Source organism: Leptidea sinapis, chromosome 5, assembly GCF_905404315.1.
Source record: "Leptidea sinapis chromosome 5, ilLepSina1.1, whole genome shotgun sequence".
NCBI classification, from domain to species: Eukaryota; Metazoa; Arthropoda; class Insecta; order Lepidoptera; family Pieridae; genus Leptidea; species Leptidea sinapis.
Genome location: NC_066269.1, coordinates 12,903,960 through 12,919,691, shown reverse-complemented (window position 1 = coordinate 12,919,691; position 15,732 = coordinate 12,903,960). Strand labels below are relative to the sequence as shown.

Below are 15,732 nucleotides of genomic sequence, written 5' to 3'. Positions count from 1 at the left end.
TATTTTCAATAACTGTGGAAACCTTCGCAAAAATAATCTAAATAAAATATAAAACATATTAAATCAAGAAAGAAAGAAAAATCATTTATTGATTCAGATCAAAATAACACTTAGGAATGTCAAAGATTTTACTACCGATTCGAGAAAGATGGATTTTAGCGAGTGTTTAAAAAGCGTCAAGTAACTCATTGCCAATCTTTTAAAAGCTTTTAATCAATCCATTTAAAAGTATTTCATTAATTTTAATTAATTTCAATAGTAAATAGTTAAAGAAAAGAAAAAGGCCCATAATTATTGTATATAATTTCATTCATTACTCTTGATCACTGAAATGATATCCGTAAATTACAAACAGGGAAATAATAACAATAACATTTACCTCGGAGGGTCTGGTGCGTGCCTTGCTATACACGTCAAGTTGATATCCGAACCTGCTCGTACAAACAACTCGGGTCCAGACAGGATCTCCGCCTTTGATACTGTAACAATATCACTTTATTAAACTAATCTGCAATAGTCCCTATCTAAAACGGTTATGGCGTATGTTTCTCGTACAGTTCAGCATCATGTAATTCGTGTTTGGTATTGCATTTGATTAATTCTGAGAACAATAATACTAATATTGGTTGTGGCAATTGCTTTAATATATTACTCTCCAGCATGTGCCTACGAATATAAATTGAATTGGATATCCACATGCGATCGACTGCAACATGTTGATAATAAGAATGCAAGATAAAGTAAGAGTAACAAACATAAGAAAAAAAACAAAAATGGAAAGTGTGAAAAAAACAATTAAGCAGCTAAAATGGCGTTGGACAGGACATGTGGCAAGAAGCAAACAAGATAAATGAACAAAAGACATTATAGAATGGTATCCAAGATATGGAAAGAGAAATAGACGGAGACAAACGATACGATGGGAAGATGATTAAAAAAAGATTGCTGGAGCAACATGGAGAAGAACAACTTATGACAGAAAAATGTGGAAAGATCTAGAAGAGGCCTATGTCGGCGGACAAGCAAGCAATGATTAACATAAGATATAGTATATATTAGGTGAAATATAATTATAATCATTTAGTATATTAAGTTGTAGCATAACTTAAAAATGTACCTTTTTAGTTTGCCTGCAATAAAGGCTTCATTCATTCATTCACATGTTAATATAGACATACACGTTATTGTAATATTTTTAATATATTATTCAGCTGTGCTCTTTAAAACATATTTTAAATTCCGTATATGATGAAGAAGGAGCTCATTGAAGATAACTTTTTAAACAGTCTAGCTTCTGTGCGGTTCCTTGTACGAAGTTTAAAATATTTGGGATTCTAGATAATGCTGTCACAAAAGACCCAAGAAATTTATAAAATATGAGTTGACAGTTTGGTTCTATTTTTATCCCTTTTAAATTTGGTAATTAAAAATCGCAAAACTATCATATCACCGTATATGAAAAATCACCCTTATAAAGTTCCAGTGGCCATTTGTGGACTTGCTAATCAGTTCTACTTCTCTGGTGATACTTTCTGTATAAAAATGATTGATTTGTTGTTGAAAAAACCAAATACTCACGCAATATAGGAGAAACGAATTATTTTTTTCTAATCCTACTAATATTATAAATGTGAAATTTTGCATGTGTGGATGTCTGTATGTCTGGATATATGTTTGTACTTCTTTAACGTAGTTTTAAAACAAAAAAAGAGTTTCATAGCTTACAAAGCCGTGTGATAGTGAAAAAATATTTTTTGCCATACGTACGAATTGAATTAAGTGTTTGAATTTATATGAAATTCATTTTTGTGAAAATAAGTTCAGATTACCGTCAATATTTAAGACTTAGCTTTTGCGTTAGTTATTAAAGGGAGTTGCTATTTTGTGATTTTATTTTCTGTATCAATGTGTAATCAAAGTAGTAAATTTACTAATGCGTTAAGCTAATGCTATTGCCTTAAGACATGTCATAACTTATGAGTTTTCCGAAAGTGACTAGCAATAAGTTATGATGTTGAGAGTTGACATTACGTTGACATAAAGAAACTTTAATTATGTTGTTTACATCACGGAACATGACACGATGTTAAGCGATATAGTATTTACGGTTTAACTGCATTTTATGAAATAAGTTTAAATGATTTTTGTATATTTTCATGTTTAATGGATTCACTGACTCCAAGTGCTTCAAAGTGTAAACTGCATTTGCTGCTTAGCCTGGCTTGCTGCGTAGCTTCTACGGAGGAGGCGTGGAGTTCCCATTTACATACGTTCCATAGTTGTTCAAACACTTATATCTGGAGAACTGGACTGATTTCCATGATTTTTAATTTGTTGGATTTGTCTTTTTTTATGGAATAGGAGGACAAACGACCGTACGGGGCACCTGGTGTTAAGTGATCGACGCCGCCCACATTCTCTTGCAACACCAGAGGAATCACAAGAGCGTTGACGGCCTTTAAGGAAGGTGTACGCGCTTTTTTGAAGGTACCCATGTCGTATCGTCCCGGAAACACCGCACAAGGAAGCTGATTCCACAGCGTTGTAGTACAAGGAAGAAAGCTCCTTGAAACCCGCACTGTGGAGGACCACCACACATCCAGATGCTGGGGATGATATCCTATCTCCGTTCTGAATAGCAAACTAATATAAAAACATTGAAATATTGACGAATAAATAAAATACTTTTTAAAAATGATAACCTCTGGATTTACGGTAATGATTTTAAAATTTCTCTTACCAATAGAAAGCCACATTTTTTGTGACTGTCTTATGTATATTATAGTAACCCGCAAAATGAAATGACTTTTTCGTGGTCGTGGCTGTTGGCTTAAAAAAGTCGCAGAAAAAACAGTCTAACACTCACAATAATTTATTTGGCAAAACAACGTTTGCCGGGTCAGCTAGTCAGTCTATAAACGTAAGAGAACCCTTGGTTTCAAGTTGGTTTAAAAGGAGAAAACATTTTTTAATTAATATAGATATTTCGTTCTCTGCATTCATCCAAAGGCATAAAAGGCATTTATTTTCTCAAAATTGATTCCTTAAGAATTCTTTTTGATGATCATTTCAGCGGGAAGACTTTCACTGCTGGACAAAGGCCTACCCCAAAGATCACCATGACGATCGGTCCTGCGCTGCCCTCATCCAACCTATCCAGGTAATCTTGACCAGACCGTCGGTCCAACTACCAAAACAACGTCTAACAGTACGTGGTCGCCATTCCAGGACTTTGCTGCCCCAACGACAATCTGTCCGTCGATTTATGTTATGGGCTGGACCCATTGACTCATTCAGTTTCGCAACCATCTGGCCAATGTCAGTGACTCTGGTTCTCCTCCGGATCTCCTCATTTCTGATTCGAGCTCGCAGGGAAACTCCGAGCATAGCCCTCTCCATTGAGCGACAGTTAACTTCCTCGTAAGTCCCAAGTTAGCAAGTTCGTTCTATAGCAAAATAAATTCCACTGGTTTTATCACATCAGCCAAAAGACATCCACTGCTGAGGCAAGGCAACTCCAAAGATCCACTGGTTTGACATAATTTAAGTTATAATAAAAAAAATCTGTGGATTTTGTATCCCTATAGAACATAGGCCTATGCCTACCTAGAATTTATTAGATATGCAGAAGAAAGTTATATTTAATAAAAAACATTTTTAACAAAAAAACAACCGACTTCAAAAACACTATTCCAAAACAACAGATATAATATGCACTAAAAAGTATATAATTAATTGCGTATTTTTCTACATTCTAATTAATTAATCTAGTTCTTAGTTAGTTACGATTCTTGTTATTTTTGGATTCGGTGTCCTTCCGCCGCGACCCGCTCTCGCCTCTCGCCTCCTCACGACTCAAGCACATCTCACCTATAACTATGTATGTAGTTACAAACCTATCTTGGATGACACCGTCTCCAAAAATGACAAGAATCCTTTCCAATAAAAAAAGAATCATCGGAATTGGTTGGCGCGATATTAAGTTATTCGTAAATTTATCATCCACTTTGCTATACGTATGTTGGATGATTACGTGGATGCCATGGATGGATGGACCAAATTACAATGGGACACACGATAAGCACCAGCTTTCAAATAAAAAGAATTATCAAAATCGGTTCACCCAGTCGAAAGTATTGAGGTAACAAACATAAAAAATACCGACGAATTGAGAATGTCCTCCTTTTTTGAAGTCGGTTAAAAATATAATGATCTTAGTTTAAAATTAGGATTTATCTTTTACTCTTATTGAAAAAAGACTTCTACATGGAATATGGGACCATGGAACTATAAGTACCGTTGTTCAAGGTAAACTTGTCAAAGTAATAATAGTCATAGTTTTTAACCTACTTCAAAAAAAGGGGCAGGTTCTCAATTCGGCGTTATGTATTTTGTGTCTAACCGATTTATTTTAATTTCGACTGGGTGAACCGATCTTGATGATTATTATTTTTTGAACATACTCGCATATAAAGTCCTATATGCCATAAAACCAAATTCCTATCTCTCTATTCCGTCTCTTCTCCGAAATCGATCGGTTTGTGGAAGGTTTTTAAATGACTGATGTATCATGGTAAAATTATTACGTAAATTATTCCGATTTGAAGTATAAAATGATGATGAATAAGTAATATTTAAGCTACAATATAAATATGGGTACAGTGCTAGAAAAATAAAACCCATAGAAATATATTATTTCCCATAGGGAGTGACAATAACATGACATATTGCAACAACACTATGTAAACGTCATGATGCTACATAAGTTCGTAAAGGGGCTTTGCCATGGGGCGAAGAACACATAGGAAACTGCCATGAAATTGTAAATAAGATCAAATTGCCCATAAAGAAAATCTACATAGGCAACATCGCGGGAGAGTGGTCGTTAATAATACTAGTATGGATGCCATAAAATAAATTGGACTTAAAGAAAATAAGGGCACAGAAAAATTCGGATGAGTCTCGTTCATGTTTGGCTTCAATTTATGTGAATAATCGTGCCAATTTGAACACATCGCAAACAACTAGTTGGCACATCGCGTTCACAAATTGCGGGTCGCATAGCCGCCTTGCAGACTAGAGCATCGCTTTAGTGTTAGTTTTATTAATCCATGTTTTTTTATGACAATAAGGGACGAGACGTGCATGACGTTCAGCTGATGGTTATTAATACACCCTGCCCACTACAATACAGTGCCAATCAGGATTCTTTAAAAACACAAAATCTTTGAAAGGCACTACAATTGCGCTAGTCTCCTTGAGACATACGATGTTAAGTCTCATTTGCCCAGTATTTTCACTACCTGCGGCGTCTTCCAAACTGAAACACAGTAATTGCTTACACATTACTGCTTCACGGCAGAAATAGGTGCCGTTGTGGTGCCTATAATCTAGCTGGCATCCTGTACAAAGGAGCCTCCCACTTATGTTATACATAATACAGAATATACTGAAAAAATAGAATTTTCTTTAATCAAAATTTTACAATAACTTATTGTTCTTATTACTATTAATTTTGGAAAAATATTGAAAGTTTTAATGTTAAAATACATTTTTTACTGAAATTTGTCAAAAACGAACTTGCGAAAGTCAGAAATCTATTTAAACAGACAATTAATTATCAAGGTACAACGGAAAAATATTTATATCATTAATATTCTGTTGAAACAAATAGGGAATTCTTTCGAGATAATCTCATAAGGATGCTTATAATCTCGAATGATTATTAATCTAATTTCCAAAATTAATCTACTTAAGTACTTATTTTTTGATCTAATATTTAGATCTAATATTTTCATTATACACCAACCCTTCGGGACCTTAATTTGCAACGAAAAGATTTGATATTTTCGAAAACCTAACCCAACAAACATTACTCTTGTATGGTCCTTACCATTGTTTCGGTAAAGAGCATATATTCAAAATTGGTTGAAGTGGCTTGAGTATTGCCTTTTATCATCATCAGCCGGAAGACGTCCACTGCTGGACAAAGGCCTCCCCCAAAGATTTCCACGACGATCGGTCCTGCGCTGCCCTCATCCATCGTATTCCGGCGATCTTGACGAGATCGTCGGGCTATCTTGTGGGGGGCCTACCAAAACTGCGTCTTCCGGTACGTGGTTCGACATTCGAGGACTTTACTGCCCCAACGGCCATCTGTCCGTCGAACTATGTGCCCTGCCCACTGCCACTTCAGTTTGCCTTTTATAACTTTTTTGTAATGTTTTAGTACAATACTATATCCTTCTAAGTTTTAACATCTAATTTTGTAATTTTATTACTAATCAATAGACTGCCCCGTTTTATCTGTAGTTAATGAGTGCCATAATGTGATGCATTAAAATTTCAATTTTAGAATATTGTATAAGATTTAATACAATTTGTCGAAGAGATATTTTATGATAGAAATCATAACTAATCGAAGATAACTTTTTACTATTTCATTACTACTCAGAAATTGTTAATAATAATAATACGTTAGAAAATTATGCGCAATTAGAGTTTGGTGTCTTTTCATAAAAAAAAAAATAATGGATTACATTCCGGGAGTGCCGGCAGAAGCGAAAACATGAACATTAACGTTGTGCATTTTTGAATATTTTGAAATAATAGGAAAGTACAAGCTTTTATATGGTATAATACAATATTCGTTTATTGCGCTATCGTTCTCAAAAATTACAATATACAACAAAAAAAATTACAGTTCAGAACTATCACAATTATTTTACATTAAAAAGTTTATCTCTAAGAAAAATCAACTTTCATCCATAATTAAAAGTGCTCAACGCCGCTAAAAAAGTTTTCACTTCAATAATATTTTTTTTGTTTTGGCATTTATAATATTGTGAACATAATCAAAAATGATAAAAAAAATATAAAGATCATTTGTTGAAAGTGCATTATTAAGACCATTATAGCAATGAAAGCTGCAAAACTAAACCTTAATTGGAGTAGAAGAAAATGTTTCCATTAAAGCAGGTTAACTAAGTTAAGTTTCACTGTAGACGTGTGATCAAGAAACGTAACTTGTTACTTGTTAACCGAACGGCTTACTTGCTAGTTGTTGGGAAGTGTCCAATGCAAACTGGGTCTATTGAAAAGCAAATTCAATTCCAGCTCCAACTATTGCAAAAGTCGGATTTGATTTTGAGCAGAGATTTAATGTTACAATATGATTTAGATTTACTTGCACAATCGTTTTCTATTATGACTTAACGATACACCAGCTCCTTTGCACAGGATGCCGGCTAGATTATGGGTAGCACAACGGCGCCTATTTCAGCCGTGAAGCAGTTATGTGTAAGCATTATTGTTTCGGTCTGAAGGGCGCCCTAGCTAGTGATATATCTGGGCAAATGAGACGTCACATTAAGATACATTAGTGATACAAGAGACATAAGTGTCTCAAGGTGACGAGTGCAGTTGTAGTGCCGCTCAGAATTTTTGGGTTTTTCAATAATTCTGAGCGGCACTGCATTGTAATGGGCAGGGCGTATAAATTACCACCAGCTGAACGTCATGCTCGTCTCGTCCCTTATTTACATAAAAATAAAAAAAAAAAAAACAAAAAATACGTTTTAGTTTATTTATTATTAAACTAATAACGAAATATAGCGATGGAAAATAATTTTAAATTTAAAACAGAATAGTTTGTCATTAAGAAACGGCTAGAGACAAATTTTCCGGTACGATAAAATGGAATGAACTATTTGAGTTGCAGCGAACTTTAAATTAAAAATAGCTTTCGTTTTGACTTTGCGACTTCCTTTTGAAGCTAGATTTTTTCAAGCTATCAAATTCGGGAAACCAAGGGCTTAACTTTAAGGATTTTTAAGATAAAATAGAAGACAAACTTGCATAATATCTTCTTATATAATATATGTAGTCAAAGTGAAAGTCAAAAATACTTTATTCAATTACGCTTAAACGAAGCGCTTTTAAATCGTCACTATAAATATTTCTTTTAAGTTACTGAATTTACCATATGTTTGTTAAAGGTTGAGCTCGTGAGAAGAACATGCGAAAAACTCAACGACCACTCTTTTCAATTTAATAGGGTATTTTACAATGACTTTTACATAACAAATTAGATTGTAAGTGCGGCATCCAATATATGAGTCGTGTTTAAATAGTAAAAATTATTTGGTAATAAGTAATAAAGGATTAACTATATAAATATAAATTTTCAACCTTTAGAGCTTGAATTTATTGTTTGTGTAAGGATGCTTCGTGAAAATTATGATCATTATTTCTGTCACAAATAGTAATTGCATCCAACAAATACAATGATTTATTTACTAAAACAGGGAGACCTGGCACCACAAGCAGGAGCCGTTCACGAATTGACGCGTGTACCAGCCATCGTTCCCTTCGCGCATATTTGAGGGAAGATGAAGACCTGGCACACGATACCGCCGCAAGCAATGCCATTCAGTGAGCATGATGAACCATGTTATAGCATACCTATGCATAATAACTAAATGTAGTATCTATGAACCTACCTACTACAGTAAGCCAAAAAGAGAGACTGATTTTTGGCTCCGTTGATACTTGGCATTCGTATGCTCCTGAATCCCTTGGCTGCGCGTGGGCTACCCTCAATGTCCATTCATCAGAAGCGTCGGTGTGCAGTGCAGCAAATCTTGCATCACTGCTGTATGTATGGACACCCACTGTTAGGATGTGTAGGTCTCGCTTACGGATCCATGATACCTGAAAAGAAAAATAGTTGAAAACAGAGGGCATAAAAACAAAACATTAGCACGGGGAAAGGCGCTGGTGTGGAACGCGACTTGCGTCGACACTTTGGCGCCTTCTCGTGTCCAAGTTACGTCAGTTGGTGCTGGGGCTGCTGTTTCGAATGCCGAAGACGGCAAGCGTCGCAAATATGTTGGTCTCAGTAAGTCATCTTTATGCCGTTTGGTGTCGAGACACTTGGCCGTGGGGCCCAGAGGCGCGGAGAATGTTCAAAGTACCATCTTCACGCCTCAATAAGGCTACTGGAAACCCAAGCGCTGGTAGCTATTTCGGTCAACGGATTAGCCTAGCTATCCAACGCGGAAATACTGCCAGTATTCTTGATACGCTTCCACGTAATGATAGTTGTAATTTTATGTAGTCATAGTATTGTCACAACGGCGCCTATTTCTGCCGTGAAGCAGTAATATTTAAACATTACTGTGTTTCGGTCTGAAAGGCACCATAGCTAGTGTAATTACTGGGCAAAACTGGATAAAATATTGTTTTAAAATTTTATATGAATTTTACGAGATTTCAGAAATTGAACCAATTCAAACCTTGACGCAATTATATCTAATATATGAAATTCTCGTGTCATGGTGTTAAACTTTGAACTCCTCCGAAAGGGCTAGGCCGATTCTCATGAAATTTTGAGTGCATACTGGGTAGGTCTGAGAATCGGACAACATCTATTTTTCATCCCCCTAAATGTTAAGGGTGGTCCACATGAATTTTTTTTTGTAATTTTTTTGACTTATTTTTTTAAATTTGTTTAATTATGAGTCAGCATTAAAAAATACATACAACTTCAAATTTTCACCCATCTACGATCAACAGTTACTTTTGTATCGCGATTTTAATATCGGCAATACAACGTTTGCTGGGTCAGCTAGTAATTAATATAATATTTTCAATAACTTTACATTGAATTAGAAAATTTAATATAAAATTGTTATAATAAATCTCAAAATCAATGCTTAGCAATCACCTTTCACAAAACGCTTTTGAAGCATAAATCAAATAGTAATTGAAATACTGTATAATTCGGGAATCAAGCCTTTGCAAAGTTAAGTAAATACAAAGTAATTTAAATTTGAAAATTGTAAGGAAATTGAATAAATCTGGCTGAATTACGAATCGAACAATCAATGAATCATGTTTTTAGAGTTCTGTACTCTAACCAACGAAACGTTATTAGTAGAGTCTATTGTCGGTTCATTCGTTCGTCGGTCTATCTGTCTGTTAGGTTAGGTTCATGGTACCACAATAGTTAGATGGTTGAAATTTGTACAGTTTGTATAAGTATCCATACCTATGGCCCCGGCAAACCATGCCTCGAGAGGTCAAACGAAAGAAGAAAAATAAAAATAAGTCCAAGAAACAATGAGAGAGCACCCACATAGCGGCGAAACCAGCATCGGCACGCGACTTTATCCTAGACGCCATTCAGAAGTAATATGCATTGTATTGTTTGCTGATGATCCTTCACTAATTTTTAAAGTGAAGAGATGTGCAGATTTTGAATACGAGGTAAACAATACACTCTCAAAGATAGTGTGTTAGTTTGAGATGAATAATCTGCACTTAAACAGTAAAAAACAAAGTGTTTACGGTTCATTACACCAAACACAGCGGTGGTACAAACGTACTTATAAATGACCAGAGATTGGAACTTGTGGACACTACTGTCTTCTTGCTGATCATGTTAGATAAAAAGCTACAGTGGGGTCGACATATTGCTTAACTAGCAGATAGACTCAGCTCTGCGGCATACGCCGTTAGAAAAATAAGAGAAGTACAAGGATGTGGCGACCGCGAGATTAGTGTACTTCAGTTATTTTCACAGCATCATAACGTACGGTATTTTACTGTGGGGTCATGCTGCTGACATTGATATAGTGTTAGCTCTGCAAAAGAGAGCTGTTCGTGCTATATATTAGCTTGGTCATAGTCCCTCAAAGAAAAATTTAAAGAAATAAATATTATGACTGTTCATTGTCAGTACATTTATGAAAATTTAATATACGTTCACAATATTCGTCGACTTTTTGCTCTTGATGGTGATTTTCATTATTATAACACTAGAAATAAGGGATTGTTTGTAACTATTTCTAGTAGGTTTCATAAGATACATAATAGCTTTAAGGGTAAATGTGTACAATTTTATAATAAAGTCCTAATCACTGCTCAGGAATTATCATAAATTTACATGTTTTATTTAAAAATAGCTCTGTCGTAAATCCTACTACTTAACCTCTGAATATCTAAGTGATCGGACAGCCTGGGACTAGATTATGATTATTTTATAGCAATAGCAATGACAGTACAATATTGTACATTTTATTAAAAAGAGCGCAAAAAAAGAATGCTGGCAGAGTTTATTGCGCTCGTATAACCTCGCGGACCAGCTGATAGTCCCGTGTATCCTTGGACGAGCGAGGACTCTATATGAAGCCAAAAAAAAGAGAAGAAATAGAAGAAAACGTCATAGGGGAGCGCAAGAACCCCCTACCCCGATGACCTGGACATATTAATGTAATGCGACTGCAACCTGATGTCGAAGGCTATTAGCCTCCATCATCATTAGCGTGAGACGACATCACTGCCGCACAGGTCCTAACTTATGATGAAATTAGTATATTTTAACTGTTTTTGTACAAACGGCAATTAGATAGTTGGAACTATTATGAGTATCTATGCAATGTAGATTCTAAGACAAGAATCTACATTTTGTTGAACTTTTAAACAGTATTATTTAATTTGCTATTTTTTAATCAAATTAAATATATTATTTTATTGCTATTTACTAAAATACAACAACATTAAGAACGGAGTTTTATAATTTATGCTTTAAAAACTGTTCAACATTGGATTGTTGGACTTTCAATTAAGATTTTATCATGTGGCATTAAAATAAAGATTTGAATGAAAATGAAATTTGCATGAAAGTAACGCGTCAGAAACTGCTCGTTACATCAATGCTGCGTTTGAAGAGTACGGCTAATGAACGCACCGTACGTTTTTGATGTAATCTTTTCCTTAGAGGAAATTTCGACTTCAAGAATAAAATCCCAGGAAACCCAGTTACTAAATTATAATGAATAAAATAAGAATATTTTAGCTTACAATATTTTTTTTAATGTTTTAGTAAGAAATGACAATAACATAGTTTAACTCCGAATATTATATGAGTATGCAATAGAATTAACATTTTGTTATTTTTTTTATAAAAATAAGAGACGATACGAACAGGACCTTCAGTTGATGGTAATTGATACGCCCTGCCCTACACTACGGCACTACGACTGCTCTCGTCAACTTGAGACATAAAATGTCAAGTCTCCTTTGTTCAATAATTTCAATAGCTACGGCGCCCTTCAGACTGAAACACAGTCATGCTTACACATTATTTCTTCACGGGAGAAAAAGGGGCCGTTGTGGTACCCATAATCTAGCCGGCATCCTGTGCAAATGAACCTCCCAGTCTTAGGAGCCTGGTAACTTTTTAAACTTAATATTTTTAAATTTGCTATTTTTTAATATAATGTTATATATTATTTTCTTGCTACTTACTAAAAATATAACAATGAGAAGAGAATTTTATACTTATTTTAACAAGGTCCTCGACCCAAAGGTTAAGCCTACAATACCGGCAGTAATAAATCAGGGGGAAGCCTTCATTTCCGACACAAAGAATGTCTTTCTATAAGACTTTATTTTCGGTTATCTATTTTTCAACAAAAAAGCTTTAATCTCGTTCACGTTTCAATTATAATGAAATAATTATCAATGGGTTGAATCATAAATACTTGCAGCACTTAATAAATGTATTTAGACGACCCCTATACCCCAGAATTAAGGACCCAAACTTAAGAAAAAAAGACGATTACCTTATACATTGGATGAGGTTATTGTGAAATAAAACAATTTTAGACATTGTTTAGTAGTTGTCATCCTTAAAAACAAGGACCTTCTCCATATTACAGTAGTGAGTGATCCTTTAATATCCCGTCCCTCCCGTGAAACTATGATGCCCAAAGTAACTAATGCACGCGCACGAAGTCGCGGGTAAAAGCTAGTTATAATATAAGATTTAATTTAAGTTGTACTAGCCAGTATATTACGTGCAGTGTATCCGGTCTGATGTCCCAGTATAAAAATATTTTTAATTAAAATAATATACTGAATATAACATAATGAAACATAACGTCAGTTGGTGCTGGGGCTGCTGCTTCGACTGCCAAAGACAGCAAGCGTCGCAAATATGTTGGTCTCAGTGAGTCATACATCTTTGTGCCGTTTGGTGTCGAGACACTTGGCCCGTGGGGCCCAGAGGCGCGGAGAATGTTCAAAATACTAAGGCTACTGGAAACCCAAGCGCTGGCAGCTATTTCGGTCAACGGATCAGCCTTACTATTCAACGCGGTAATGCTGCCAGTATTCTTGGTACGCCTCCACGTAATGATAGTTTTAATTTTATGTAGTCGTAGTATTGTAAATATAGTTATAAGATTTGTTCACTTAATAAAATAAAGTACATAATGAAATATCAACGATACATACTGTAATTTACAAATTTTGAGATATACCTCTCGCAAAACTTCTAGTTCATTCTGACGTTGAGGCGAATAGAAGCGCAGTATGTTGAAAAACCTACGCGAATAGGACCACGTGGCTACTTCAAGACAAACTAGAAATTTGGTGAGGTGTGCATACACCTTAGAATTTTAATTTGAGATAATAATTATAAATATTTTACGTAAAAATGTGGCTTAGGAGATATAAAGGAAGGAAGGTCTTTTCTGGTTTTTTCCAGTACTAACAGAATTTTTTTAAATAGTGTTTTGGTTGACTTTGATAGTTAAATTATCACAAGAAGAGAGATTGAAAAAACCCCATGTCAGCAGTTCACTTAACAGATAAATAGAAGAAAATGGATTTATGACACTAATTATAAATATTGTTACTACGGTAATATTAAAGGTGTACAAAAAAAATTGGAAAACAAAATTTATGAACGACTCGACTTGAGGGACTCAAACCCGCGACCGCTTGCGTTCCGTTCGAGTGACGTCACGTTCTGACACAACCTGAGAGTTGAACAAAGCATATCAAAATTCATTAACGTGACGTGGCTCAGTGGAAGAGCGCTTGCACGGAACGCGAGAGGTCGTGGGTTCGGGTCTCGCATCGTTCATAAGTTTTGTTTTTCAAATTTAATTTGTGTAATCAATCCCAGAAGTGAGGGTTATCACTTAAAAAAAAAAATAACAAATTGTAAAGGTGAACTAGTTCTGTATACATAGCAATCTATTCAAGTAGATACATAATGTTAAATGGACAGACATATTAGAACGTCCTTAGCCACATTTCCGATAAATATTCTTGCAAACTGAAATCCGATAACTGGTTTTCGAGCGAGCGATGTTTTCTGTCCGAGTCAGGCGTATATTTGCTTTTCCGAATTCACACGAGACTTATTGATTGGAGATATAAAGCCACGAAATATGAAGGAGATTTGGGTTTTCTGTGAAAATCCGTCCTCAATACGTTACTAGTTTAACTACATGTAGGTTTATTGTCCACCGAGTTATTGTGTATTTTTGTATGGATTTTATTAATAAATTTCAAGCTTATAAAAAGAAAGTTTAGCAAGAAATTCATATTACGACCATGTACAGCCAGTAAAGATTAAAAGGAGGTTGATTGTTATTGCTCACAGACTGAGATCCGGACACATGCCTTTGAATAAGTTTAAATTTTTGATGAAAATTGCGAGTCACCTCTATGTGAGTCATGTGGAACAATTGAGGATGTTGAGCACTTGTTAAAGGAATGTGTCCGATTTCAGTCTAGTAGAGACAAAATTGTAAGACTTATGGGTTTGAACAGATTTGATACGGGAATGTTTGTAAATATACTTGCCCGCCCTGCATCTAAGGATGCCATAAGTCTGTTTGAACCCATAAGTCTTATTTGTTGAACACTATAGAATATAAATTGCTTTTCGTTTTATTATTTTTTTTTTTAGTTTGTTAAGTTAAGAATTTTGTTTTTCTTTTGTCTGACATGTACATACGTATAAAAGCCCCTAAATCAATAAAAAAAAATAAAATGTACGGCCAATATATTTACAGCAATCTCCTGCTACTTAAACATTATAATTTATACAGTAAAATAAGCGACAACCATAATTGGACATAGTTCCTGAAAAACGTTCCATGCCACAAACATCACATTTTAAGGAATTCGTGTTTTAAGTTTAATAAGTATTAGTGTATTCCATACATGGGGCTTGGGCTACTAGTCATGAAGTCATTTAAAGAATGACAGTAGGGCTGCCATTTTTTGTTGGTCCGTTAATATGAATCACGTGACCAGTTTTGTGTTCTAAACTCAAATACGACATGATTGTGGTTTGGAACGTTTTTCTGGAATTACATCCAATTTAAATACTAGAAATAACAGCAAGCTCATAGTGTGCAATGCAATGGTATTAAATTTTACAATAAATTAACAAAAAGTTTATCTGAATTAATAATAAAAAAATTGAAATCTTTTATTAAACACAGACTTATGTCGAAGGCTTATTACAGTATTACGTAAACGATATCACAATGTGGAATTGAATAGCATTATAGTTGTTTTTTTTATGTATTTTATGGTTCAGCCTTGTATTGTTTAACTGGATTGTATTTTAAAAAAAGTATAATATATATGTTTAAACTTTTGTATAATTAACATGTATTTGAATTGTATTTTTGGTGATTGACGTTGACGAGCAATCTTTTGACTTTATGTCAATAAAATATGTTTGACTTTCACTTTATTGAACTTCACAAGCTACGGCGCCCTTCTGACCGAAACACAATAATGATCACACATAAAAACATAATTTGTTCTATTCAATTTATCTCTTTGACAGAAATTAGTAGATTACAGTCCAAAACATAAATAAATCATATAACACACTCAAATCTCAAAGTTCACAGA

At 34.6% G+C, this 15,732-nt stretch overlaps 1 protein-coding gene across 1 annotated transcript in view; it reads right to left on the bottom strand.

Moving 5' to 3' along the window:
- LOC126980157 (lachesin-like) overlaps nt 1-15,732 on the bottom strand; it is a 125,926-nt gene that overhangs the window by 12,918 nt on the left and 97,276 nt on the right. Inside the window, exons 4-5 of the mRNA XM_050829747.1 lie at nt 8,502-8,712; nt 380-479 (exon numbers count right to left, since the gene is read on the bottom strand). Coding sequence (XP_050685704.1) covers nt 380-479; nt 8,502-8,712 — 311 coding nt within the window. The remainder of the gene's footprint in view (nt 1-379; nt 480-8,501; nt 8,713-15,732) is intronic.